Genomic DNA, 13877 nt, shown 5'->3' on the forward strand with positions numbered 1-13877 from the left:
TTTAGTTTTAGGGAGGAGGAATTAGTAGGCAATTTTCGTGTACTTAGAAATATGAAAAAAAAATCTGTATAGACCTTTGCATCTGGCAGAGGTTATTTCCATATTTGATCCTGTTATAACTTTGTTTTTATACAAGCAAGGTAAATAAAATGCTAATAAAATAAAATGTGTTGCTAGTAAAAATAAACATAATATAAATCATAATAGTTCCCTCAACAGATTACATAAAGCAAATGGTAACTAATTACAAGGCTGGATAATTAAAGTGAAAACAAATCTGCCATCTCATACCATGTTCATAGATGAGGTTTAAAACTAAGGTTGTTTTTTGTATAATTTTGGAAATCATTGCAATCATATGTAGTCCTGGGAAGCATTCTAATCTTAGATTTACAGAATGAGTAGGGACTTTTTTTTTTAATAACAGAATGATTATAACTTTAATTTTAAGTAAACCAAATTCCCTATTAAAAACTCCTGGTAATATTGAATAACTTCTGAAGTTTTTCAAATAAAGGTACTTTCTCTCCTGGAAGAGAGAGAAAATCAGACCCGTACTATCACTTATATTGATATGTTTTCACTTTATGAATAAAAAATTTATAATAAAATCTGAGGAATATTTTATACCTCTAAAACATTTCTATGGCCTCTAGAGATTTTCATGGTTTACTACTGAATCTTCTCTTCTTAGCTTCTCATTAGGGAATAAGCACTATGGCAACCACAATCCACAATCAGGTAGTATATATAAATAATGAGCACATGGCTTTTATTCACAACGTTATCACATCAAACCAGATCAGTATAAATATGCAAATGTGAGCAAGAAAATTCTAGTGCTCAAAAAAACCCAGATCTAAGTAGCTAGAGAAATAAAATTTGTTCATTAATTAGTTGAGTAGTTTCACACATTTTAACTTTTTTTTTCAAAGGTTCTTAAATAGTGTGCGTGTGTGTGTGTGTGTGTGTGTGTGTGTTTTCTAAGGGGAGAGGGTTCATCCCCACGTTGAGCATTCTTCTTATTTTAAATAAAAACTTTGCTCTTTTATCATTAAAGACAGAAGTCCCAAAGCACCCACTCTAGCATACTAAATAACTGTTTTAATTTAAGTTAATGCAAGTGAGTGACCAACAAACTGGATAGATACCACATACCAGACACTTGAAAATTATGTTTCATTCATGGACAAATCATGAATTTAAAAGAAAAATTATTAAAAATGCTTCATGAAAAGACCTACTTGCTTCTCTTACAGTGATTTTGTAATATCCCAATTTTTGCATTATTTATCCTAAGAAATCTGTAATATATTTAAGAATTCACAAAATGGAGTCACAAACACTCCAAGTTATACTTAATTTCCTTTACTCTGACATCCTTGTCCTCTTTTTCCTCAAAGACTATAACAAATTCTTCTTTAGGATGCATTTAGCAAGGAAAACTATCTACTGGAATATGGATGTTAGGTAATCATAAAGAATCAAGTAGTGATAATTTAAGGAAAAACCTATTTTAGCCTATCACAGCCTCAGAATATGGCTTTAAAACCAAAATAGATCTAACTTACAACTTTGGGTTGCCAATTATCCTTTTTGCAAATTAAACTAGGACAGTTTGTTTCTCTCAGTTTTCCTGTTTGGGGGCCATTTCTTGATTTACCGGGAGTAGTTTCTAGGATACTAAAAGGTAAAACACTCCTAAATTTTGTCAATAATTAGTATCTGTGAGAAAGTAAGACTGTTGGGAGAAGTTTAAACAAACTTCTAAAAGATGCATATTGTAATTTCTAAGGATTTCCATGTCAATGATAGTGCTATTTATATTTTTATGAAAAACTAAAACCTCACCTCACTCCCTCACTCATTGTTTTTGAAACTATAAGCAAGAAAAGGAAGTAAATTGCTATGAAATGTATGCATAATAACTTCAGACAGAAAACTCCATCCTCTATTTTGATTTTAGAAAATTCTCAAGGGTACATCCATGACTAATAATATCTAGTAACCAGAATCTTCTATTTGAAACAATTAGATTATTTTCCATGCTGCAATGTGAAGCTCTATATTAGACTTCATAATGTAAGTCGGTTTCATCATTAAGAGACTTATAAAATAAGTGTGACACATTATCCTATAACACCAAAATGAATTTGAAATGTCAACACTTCTACTTCTGAAGAACAGAAGAAACTGTATCTGATCATACATACCCATCGGAGATATACTTTCCAAATAAAAGTGAGTGGTATGAGATACAAAAATCAGATGGAAAGATTCTGTCATCAGCATCATTTTCTGTTCCTTTATGTGACTCCCAATGAAAAGTAGAAAATAAAAGTTTGTTTACATTTTGTTTAATTTTAACCCACTGGATTGTCTTCCATTGTAGATCACTGCATGGCCTTACTAAAGCCTTACTGAAAATGTACACTATCGCAAGTAGCTAAATTTCCACATAAAGGAATAAAAAATTGGGAAAATCAGGTTGAAATTTTTATAGTACTTTGTAGTGTGCTACAGTAATGATAAACCCGTTTTATATTTAATTCTATCATCAAGCAACACCAGGCTTCTAGCTTTGTTTTTCATTTTAAATGGCTACTATATATAAGAGAATTAATAAGGTTTTATACTATTAATGCTTTTTCAGGTCAAAAGAAGTGTTATCTAGAAAATAATTTAACACTGAAATGGGATCAATTCTGTTTATATACTCTGCAGCAAAAATAACATTTCTAGTAGGAAGGTATTAATTATAAACCTAGCAAATTCTAGACATTCACATATTTGTGTAAACAATTTAACATGGTTTATTACATTTCCAGAAAGGTTAAGTCTTATATCCAGTTTTCTGCTAATTCTTTTCTCATATATTATAATAAATATATGTTATTTTAGTGCACATGTATATATTTTCACACATATATGTCATATATACATAAAACAGCACTTAATGGTCACTTTCTTTGCATGTTTAAATTGGAGGGAAAAAAATGAATTGCTATTATGCATAATCCATGGCAATCTTCCTTTTGTTTCACAAATGGCCATATCGGGATGTAAACAAAACATTGGAGCGAGTCATTCCAGGTGAACTGTATTTCAAGGTGTAGGTTGGTGTTCTCATGAAGAATTGTGTACTTCCTGGTAATAAATACCTACAAATGACAGTTAAAAAATTACACTTTACAAAAAAGTTAATATTAACATCTCTCACTAAAGTGTTCTGTGGTTAATAATTTATATATGCTACGTGAGAAACAATACTATAACAACAATGCATTCTACATCAAAAAACTGTTCTCTCCCAAGCTCAGGTGGGAAGGTGGAAGATGGTCATAAAAGCCTCACTTAAAAAGCTGAATATAGTTGCAACATATGATCTTAGTATCTCGAGACAACCCCAAAAAAGCCATTATACCCACATGCTAGGAAACTATTTCCATGGCTCATGTTAATTTGAAATTCATCATTAATCTCTATAAATAATATATGAAACTAGTCAAATATTTCTTAAAAACATGTGATATGAGAATTTGCCTGGTCACATTACCAATAATTGTTTGTTTCAAGGATGTTGGAAACATTAATTACAATTTGATGATATTTCATTAACATATTATGACTATAGGTAATCTAAAAGAAAAAGACTAAATTCATAATTATAAAATTTATATTCCCTAGACCACATTGTTCTTATGATAACAGAACACCAAAAGTAATCATGATTAAGGTTACATGCAATCCTTGCAGACAAATGTATTTCAGAATACATGAATTTTCCAGATTTTAAAATGATACAGTGTATATACTATATATAATATAATATCTCCATTGAGGCCTTGGAACAGCATCCTGAAGTCAAACCATTAATATTTCTGTAGTGAAATGTATGAATACTCACAATAAACAGGATGAAAACAATAAATAACTTCAAGTCAATTCAGGTCAGGTCAGATTTGAGAATAAGAAATTATAAATAAGAATGTGCACCTGTATAATTTGTTTCTCTCTGGAAAAACTTTGATTAGCATTAGGCCACTCCAATCTATATATCTAGAGAAAAAATGGAAATCCACAAGGAAATCCACATGAGCAAATGCAAGTAAACATGACTATTAAAAGTATAAACCCTGATAATGACAAGATGGACATGCTATAAAGTCAGGACAAAGACATCTAGGAGGAATTTCCAAAACCAGGAGTAGCAAGTAGCAATAGAAGGAGATGTGAAATTTTTGAAAAAATGAACAATGGTAGACAATCAACTCATTTATTTTTTTCACTTTATGTTAGAATCTTCCAACAACAGTATTCATACTTCCATAGATACACAATGAAACTGAGGGCCAAGAGTACTATTAGCTACCTATTCTACATTAAATAATGTTGATAACTACTATGCTTCCATGCCAATGGAAAGTTACATTTACAGTTGGGTTATATGAATTTTGTAGAAGAATATGAACTCATTATGATCAAGCTGCATACAGCATTCAGAGTAAAATGGAAGAATTCTCCATAACATCCATAAACATCATTTTATCATGCATTATCTAATAATATATTCTAAATCTATTACCTAGTATCACAAACTATAAATAATTGCTCAAATCATTAAGTTAATAGAGCAGTAAAATAATACACAACAAACCAAATTAAATCAAAATTGCACAATGGGTGATGAATAATGAAACAACTGGTTTCTCACATCACAGATTATATAAACTATTTTCTTAATATCACTTGGGTAATTTATATGGATTAATTATTATGTCAAGAGCTAGTGGAGTCATGATGATTAATCTGATATCTTCTGTCATGAAAAGGCTCCCGTCCTATCTAAGGCAAAGGTGCAAAAGAAAATAATGTGTTTGAACAAAACCCACTCCTTTTTATTAGTTGAAAGTTATTCTACCTTCTATTGAAAATGCATTCTGATCATACTGATAATTATCAGAGCAAACAACAACTTCTACCAACTTCCTTTTGAACAATTTCCAAGCAAGAGTTCCTACTGACATTACAATAACATTGACATATCCTTTTGAGTTAAAGCTCTCCAGTCCACAGAGGAAAAATAAAAGCATAAAGTCTAGGGTTACAGCTAACCTATACTATTTTATTTAACACTATGTAATACTTAGGGTTTTCTTTGTGCTCAGCACGATCCTAATTACTTTACAAATATTAAATCATTTACTTCTCATAACAATTCTTTACAGTAGATATTATTGTATGCATCATTTTATAGATGAATGCACTGAAGCATACAGGGGTACTTGCCCACAGTTCCATAGCTAGTAAACAGCAGAGCTTGGACTCCAGCTCCAGAATCAGTGCTCCTAGCAACTATACTGGATTGTCGTTTCTCTGTATGAATCTCAGTTTTAAAACTCATGGATACAAACTACAAAGTGTAAAATAACCTAGAAAATAGAAGGTTATACATCCACAAACCTAAACTTTTTAAAAGAAGCAGAAAAAAACTAAAATGAAACTTTCATAAGAAAAAGAGTTCAGTATGAGCTTAAAAAAGAAAAAAAAAAAAGCATATGAAATCACATTGGAGGAAACATTTTGTTTCCCTAAAGCAAGTGCTGTGGGATATTTTAAAGCATTACAGGGAAACAGAATGGATTATTTGTCTTATTATCTCCATTAATATCTCTTGGGAGATCCCACACTAGCTGAACATGAAAGATTATTTTTGGAAATGTTCTTTGCAATGAAATTAAAATACAATTTGATTGTTTTTAGCAAGAAGAATATCTCTGGGAAGTACATTTATAGATTATCTATATCTAAAGATTCTGTTAAAGGACCAAAAAATGTGAAAAGTTTACAGCTTTACCTCTGTTCCATCTTACTCCTGATATATAAAAATAGCTAACTTGTAAGTACCAAGGAGAAATACCTCAGATTACCCTGTTTGCTTCACACATGCACCCTCACTCCTCATCACTGAGGCTATGTGTACACAACCTCAAACATCCATCACATAGACATAAAACATGCATTTGCCCAGTTCCTACTTGATGTAGAATTGGTCTGTCATGTACCGACTTACTGCTGACCATGGGGATCTCTAGAACATAAACATTTCAAGACCAGTAGGGAATTAGCCTTGAAAACTTAAGCTACACCCACCTTCTGAGATTTTCCTGGAGTAAGATCAGGACCCCTGATACCCCCCAAATAAACTCAGCTTCCTGGTTTGGGGAACAAAGGTAAATAAAGTTCATCATAATATTTATCCTATGTTTAAAATTTTTTTCTACTGTGGTATAATTATATGTGTGTGTGTGTGTGTGTGTGTGTGTGTGTGTGTAATCATGAAACTTAATAGTTTTTCATCTTTAAGTGTACAATTCAGTGTATTAAGTACATTTAAAATGCTGTTTAACCATCACCACAACCTAGTTCAGAACTTTTTCATCCCAAACAGAAACTCCTTGTCCATGGAACACCAAATCCCCATTTCCCCCCTCCCCATTCCCTAGTAAACTCTATTCTATTTTCTGTCTCTATGAATTTGCCTACTCTAGCTACCTCATATATAGTGGAATCATATACCATATTTATCCTTTTGTGTCTGGCTCATTTAATTAGCCTGCTTTCAAGGTTCATCCATGTTGCAGCATGTGTCAGAATTTCATTCTTCTATATAGACTGAACACTATTCCATTGTATGTCTATATCACATTGTGTTTATCCTTTCATCTGTTGGTGGACACCTGAGTTGTTTCCACCTTTTGGCTATTATTGTGAATAATGTTGCTATAAACACTGTTGTACAAGCATCTATTTGAGCCTTTGTTTTCAGTTCTTTTGGGTATATATCCAGCAGTGAAATTGCTGGGTCATACGGCAATTCTATATTTAACCTTTTGAGGCACTACCAAACTTTTCCATAGCAGCCACTTCATTCCGCATTCTGACATAGTGAAAGCAGGGCATAAGGATTCCAACTTCTCAATATCCTTACCAACATTTATTATTTTGCATTTGGGGGATAATAGCCATCCTAGTGAGTGTGGATCATTCCATTGTTTTAACTTTGATTTAGGCAAGGGGTTGGGGAAAGCTCTAGTTTCAAATCCTACCTCTGTGCAGCATAGCTAGTAATGTGGGTTTGGAGAAGTCATTTAACCTCTTCAGGCCTCAGTTTTCAGTTTTCTCATCTGTGGAAAGAGTCCAATAGTTTCTCCCATGCTTGGCTCACAGAGTATAGAGCCAATGAAATAGTGCACAAGTGTGAAATATAACTTATGTGTTACGAACATCAGCCTCACAAGGGAAGACAATCCTTGTTCTGAAATATATATTTCAAGCTATCATAGCCTGGGGCCATATTGGTATGATGTATTTAACTCAATTGTAAAAGTATAGTACACATTTGAAAGTGCATAAAACATAAATGTCCAGCTTAATGAATATTATAAAGTAATTATTTGTATAACTGCTACCAGGTTAAATAACTGAATATTCCTAACACCCCAGAGCCCAGTATTACAGTATTACAGAGCCCTTCCCTTCTTCCCAATATCATCCCCATTTTCTCATAGACTGTTTGTTTTTTCCCCCTAGAAGTTAGTAGGACTTCTTATATGATCTAAGAATCTTATATAGGTTATATGGATTGCACATGCCTTCTTCCATTCACTGGCTTGCTTTTTCACCCTCTTAATGGGGTCTTCTGATGAATATATATTCTTAATTTTAATATAGTAAAATTCATCTTCTCACTTATGATCTGCACCTATTGGCCCTATTTTTTATAATATTTGCTTACCTCAAAGTCATGAAAATATTGCCCTGCATTATCTTCTGTAATCTTTAGTTTTACCTTTCACATTTGTGTAGACAATTTTTTTTTTTTTTGCATATGGTTTTGGTAAAATCAAGTTTCTTTTTTAAATTATTATTTAGAAACCCAACTGTCTCATCACCATTTTTAAAGATAAATTTCTTTTTCGCATTTGTCATAAATCATATGAACCTCTTTTTCTCATAAATTAAGTCTCTATAGATATGCCTGGATCCACTTATGACTTTTCTGAATGGTTTCATGGTCTATACTTTTGACAATATTACACTGTCTTAAATTACTTTAATTTATTATAAGTCTTAGTACACTATAGTTAATAAATCTTACCATTATATTTTTCTATTTCAAGTGTGTTTTATCTATTCTTGGCCCTTTGTTTTTCTGTATAAATGTTAAAACAAGCTTTGGTCAAAGACTGCCTCCTCCAAAAAATTTGTTGAGATTTATATTATGACTACATTGAATTTAGAAATGTTCAGAACTATTTACGAGCTGACATTTGATTATATTGATCCTATGATGAATAAGGTATATCTTCCCATTTTTTACATTTTGCTAAATAAAAGTCTTGTACATTTTTGTTACATTTATTACTAAGTATTAATTATTCTTTGCTACAACTGAAAATATCATACCTAAAATTTCATACTCTTGCTGTTTGTTGCTGATATTGGAAAAATACAATCGATTTTCTTATCTTTACTTTGATTTCATTAAACTTGTTAAATTTACTTAATAATTTATCTGTAGATTTATTTTGATTTCTACAAACAGAATAATATCCATTAGTAAAGAGTTTCAGTTTAGTGCTTTTTATTTCTTTTGTTTGACTTATTGAACCAACTAGGACCTCTACTACAATGTTAAATAGAAGTTATAATAAGAGGCAATCTTGTCTTATTCCTCATCTGAGAAGGAAAGCCTTCAACATTTCATCCTTAGGTAAGTTATTTTTATAAGTTTTGTAGTTATTCTTCATTAGATTAAGGAATTTCCCTTTTGTTTCTAGCTTGCTACACATTTTTTTTAAATCATATATACTGAATTCTATCAAATGATTTAGCTGTATCTTTTGAAATGATCTTTTATTCTATTAAAATCACACTGATCACTTTTTAATGTTATTCCACCCTTAAATTGATGCAATAAACAGAAGTTGGTCATGGATACATTATCCAATTTAAAGTTCCTGAGTTCATTTTGCTGGCATTTTATTTAAGACCTTTGTATCTATGCTCAGGAATAACACTGAACTTTCACTATCCTTTGACATAATGTTTTGGTTAGGTTTTAGAATCAACAGTATGGGAGTTTCATTAAACAAGGTGCAGAATGTCCCCTCCTTGTCTGTTCTCTGGATGGCTTTAATAGAATTGGATAGTGAAGACCTGTGAATCTGGAATTATCTTTGCGAGAGGGATTCTAATTAATGATCCAATTTCTTCAATAGTTAAGACTATTTACTATTTTTTATACAGGACTTTCTAACAAGAAATTTTGTCATTTAAAAAAAAAAGAAATTTTGTCATTTTTGGTAATATGTGTTTTTCCAAGAATTTGTTAATCGAAATTACCAAATCAGCATGAAATTTTTCATATTTTCTTATAAAATTTTCAATGCTTGTAGGATCTGTACTGATGTCTCAATCTTTGTTCTTGATGTTAACTCTTTCCTTTCATATTAGTCTTTCCAAAGACATATTTTGGCCATGTTGATCTTCTTTACGCTATTTGTTTCATTATATTATTAATTTCTGCTGTCATTTTTATTCCCTTTCTCTACATTCTTTGGGTTTATTTTAATGTCATTTTGTCACTTTTCAAAATCATTGCTGATGTCATTTAATTTTTGCCTTTCCTTTTGCCTAATGTGTTCATGTAAGTCTATAAATATGCCTATAATAATTATTTGTCTACATATTACAATTTTTTATGTGTTATCATCCAGTTCAAAATACTTTCGTATATCCATTATGATTTCTTCGATTCATGAGGTAATTAAAAGTATTTTTTTTATCCTTCCAAAGTATGGATATTTCAATTTAATTTTTGCCTTTGTTTTATAGCTTAATGGCATGGGATCAGGAAAAAACAAAAAAACAAAAAAAAAAAAACCTCTGTATGATTTAAGTCTTCTGAAACTTGTTGAAATATGCTTAATTATTTTACTTTATGATTGACTTTTATAAAAGTTCCTGGTGTACTTGGTGTTTCATATTCTGAGATTATTGGATTGACTTCTATATATGATAGGTCTGTTAGTTACATTGTTAACATGGTCTATATCTTTAATTTTTTAAAAATACATATATATGTTGAAATATACATATACATACAAATGTAGAAAAAACATATCTATAGATAGATCAAATCAATCTCAAAATCTCCATCTATGGTTGTAGATTTGTCTATTTTTCTTTGTAATTCTGTTAACTTTTGCCTTGAAAAACATTGGGAACACTGTTACTCCTAGGAATCTAGGATGTTCACCAACATTCCCACCTTTGCGAGGCCTTGAACTCCTACTTTTTCCATTAGGCCATGATCTATCAAAAGTGTTACTAAGTACTAACAAGCACTCATCAAGTACCTGGTTACCTCTCCAATGTCTTCAAGCAAGGTTTTCGTACTTTGTCTAGATTTTCTAGTTGTCATTAAAGGGAGGATTTGTCCAAAAACCTAGTGCTCTGTTACCAAAGGCACAAGTCTGCACTCAGTGGTTTTTAAAAATATTTTTAACCATGACACCCCTTATGAAATGAGCTTACATGGAAGTTCATGAAATATAGAAACACAGAGATGTTGATGATAGAAAGTATTTGGAGATCCCAAAGCTTCCCAAGTAAGTGTACTTACAGTACAATATTGAGCTGGTCCCAAGAACTTTAGTTTCTGGAGATAGATTAGATAGATATCTGAGCTTATATATCAGTTCTATTTGCTTAGTTAGGAGTCTACCTCTGAGAAATGGCTTTCCACTTGGTATGCCTATTAAGTTGTTATTTTTATAAGACTTAAAGATTCAAGTCTTTGTTCCATGGAATGGGTGACATGCACATTTTAAAGTCTCTTTCGAAAGAACATGCAGATCTTTCATCAAGATAAATATGGTCCGTAAACCTGACTGATGTTATCTCTATTTTCTTCTCTTTAAATTTTAAAGATAAATTACCTAAATATATATCTCCTCATAAATTGTTTAGGTATACATTATATATTATTTATATTAGGCATATATATTAATTTATAAATATTAATTTATACTTTATTAGGTATACTTCATAAAAGAAATTTATCTATTAATAAATATCAAATTAAGTGACTTCTACATGTAAAGTAAAAAGCTATAGGTTCCTAATTGATAAGGGAAGAAAATATGGCCAGTTTTCACATGTTTTTAAATTAATGTGACATCAACTTGGGTTTTAATAGCTAGGTATGAGGAGGATGTGTTTATTTCTCTCTCCTCCTTGTGTTTCAAGTAGAAGAATTTCCACCAAATTTCTGGCCTTTTACCAGAAGTAAGTTATCTGATTTTCAGGTTTAAAAGAAGGAAGCAGGTATGCCTGGCTCAGTCCCTTTCTCTTGTTGGATCAGCCTATCTGCAAAAAGGAGGCATCCTTACTTGCTCACTAGCCAACACTAATAGAACTAGACTTTATGGGGTAGTGTTAGTGGAAGGTTTGGGTTGATCTAGATCTGCCCATCACTGGATCAGTACATTTAATTCTAGAACTCAATTTTAGAGAACTTACTTGGCTCAAATGTACACCATGGTCCGTCAGTGCAGCTTTACTCAGTAATGAAGCTACATTCTGATGATCGTCTGTCTGATTCCTACATTTCTCTCTCTCTCAAATGGTTCTGAACTTGGGCGGGAATAAAGGGTATGTTTCACTAACCCCTCTTCACCCAGAATTCTTATAATCGTTATATTGGGGTTATACTGAGTATTTAACAGAAGTTCAGAACTCAAGATTATAAAGATTATAAAGTTATAAAAGCCCTCAATAGAAAATGTGTTACAAAATCTATAATTGCAAGAGTGACATTAAAGAGTTTGAAACCATCCTTCCTAGACTGGAACTTAAGATTTTCCTGATCATCACTCCTTAAAGTGAAGCCTCTTCATTTATATGTTGTAATGTCTTAATGATGACCACCATTCTTTTAAATCATACAAAAATATTAATGAAAATAATGTTTTATTTCAATAATTTGCTTCAGTCAAATCATTAAACTGTAGAATATTGTTTTGATATTTACATATCTCAAATACTAATGGCTAGTTTTACCTCTCTCATTGTTGTGATCACTGCTGAATGATTTACAGGGGGAGAGTTAAAATCAGTTAAAGGTATGACAAAGTATAATGTCAGAATCCAAGACAAACAAAGATTAAAAGTATATCTTTCAACACTTTTTTGTGAAATATACTCCAAGCCATTCTGCTGTTGCAGGTCACTTTTTAAAAAGTTAGCTTTATTAAGTATTTTCTATGATCTCTTTAATAAGCAGATCAATTTCTAGGTGTTTCAAAAGATAATCCCGGCTATGGTGTTTCATTTTCCTCATCACTTATTCAACTGTTAGTTGAATGCTATCATCATTTGACTATCACTTAGTTTTTCAAAGTCATAGTTCATTCTCTTCTATCCAGAGTAGTACTGTAACTTATACCTGTTAAAAATAAAGTCACATGTTCATCTTTAATTCTAATGAGCACTATGGATTATACAGAGAAATGGTAAAATGTACTATTTTTTCAATCTGTGTATTTTTTGCAGCTTAAAAACAATATTATTTCTATGTTAATAGAAATGTTAAACTACCTATTTTAATGACAGTATTTATTAAAATTCAATTTTTAAATGGAACTTAATGAAATTCAACTCCCATAGATGTGTGTCATGATGAAGGGAGTAAAGATTACAAGACCAGTGCTCTAACCCCTGAGATATGGGATGAAGGGAGTAAAGATTAAACTAAAGGCATCTTCTCAACTTTTCAGGCTGAAGGATAAATTTGAAATCTCCCTATTGGTGAAAACAGTCAAGTTTATGTTTGGATGTTTATCCTTGGCATTTGAAAGCAAAATTATATAAGCCAAATAATCTTATTTTCAAGTAGGTTATTTCTGTCACCTTCAGGTTTGTGGTTGTAGTCCTTGTTCGGTCCTTTAAAAGTAAAGATGGTGCAATTAAAAGTCTTTTGTAGATAAGAGCATGTATGAATTTTCGGTCTTTAGCTTTTTCTATAGCTATATAAACAAAAAGAGACTTTCAATTTCAAACTGCACTGTGGCATTACTTTATATAAAACTCACAGGGTGTAGAAATGTAAACAAGTACCTGGAATTACCCCAGTCAGTACCAATGCCTGAGACTGATCCTCTTGAGTCAGTTGCATATTTGTAAACCACTAGTAGGCACTGTTTACAAAGTTCAACCAGGCGCTGGCAACACTGGAGCTGCAAAGGAGTCACCACCTCTGGGCTTTTACTGAAAATACTCTCCCAAGAGGATCTGTTGGCATGGAAACAGACATGACCTCATGTGGCTGTTAAAAATGACAACCAGCTTTATCACTTACCTAGCAACAAACCAGTAAGGAAAGGTAGAAATGGACTCAGACATTTGAATTGACTACAAATGGTTGAAAGGTATAAAACAAATACAAATGTGAAAATTAATCTTTATAATAAAAAACACAACACAGAATTCATATACTATTTATCTTTAAAGATTTTACTGATGTCAAATGTGGGTAGCTATCAGGGTGGTTTCTCAACACCTCTGAAAAAAAAAAGAGTTGCTCTTTAGTAAGTCATATGTAAAATACCGAGCTTATTTCTCAAAGGTCAGATATTCTAAAACTTTAGGTTTCCTATAAAACCATCTTTACCTTTACATTAGTAATGACCCCAAAGTAGAGTTTAAAATTTGCTTCAATTTCACTTGTGCCCTCTCTGTATTAGGAGAATTTAAGTGAATCCCTTGATTATGACCACTCCTCTCAAAACACTTCAAGGTGTAATTACGTT

General features: G+C 31.6%; 1 protein-coding gene across 3 annotated transcripts in view; it reads right to left on the bottom strand.

Annotated features, from left to right (window-relative positions):
• Positions 1 to 735: 735 nt before the first annotated feature.
• TTLL7 (tubulin tyrosine ligase like 7) overlaps positions 736 to 13877 on the bottom strand; it is a 93193-nt gene continuing 80051 nt past the window's right edge. The window contains exons 19-20 of one of the 3 annotated variants that reach the window (XM_032870229.1): positions 13186 to 13359; positions 736 to 3161 (exon numbers count right to left, since the gene is read on the bottom strand). In XM_032870229.1, coding sequence (XP_032726120.1) covers positions 3041 to 3161; positions 13186 to 13359 — 295 coding nt within the window. In that variant the 3' untranslated portion in view covers positions 736 to 3040. Of the gene's footprint in view, positions 3162 to 12288; positions 12515 to 12978; positions 13095 to 13185; positions 13360 to 13877 lie in introns of those variants that run through there. The other 2 variants (XM_032870230.1, XM_032870231.1) reach the window with 2 other exon arrangements.

The sequence above is a fragment of the Lontra canadensis genome, unplaced genomic scaffold, assembly GCF_010015895.1.
Source record: "Lontra canadensis isolate GAN:19392208 unplaced genomic scaffold, GSC_riverotter_1.0 scaffold40, whole genome shotgun sequence".
Taxonomy (NCBI): Eukaryota; Metazoa; Chordata; class Mammalia; order Carnivora; family Mustelidae; genus Lontra; species Lontra canadensis.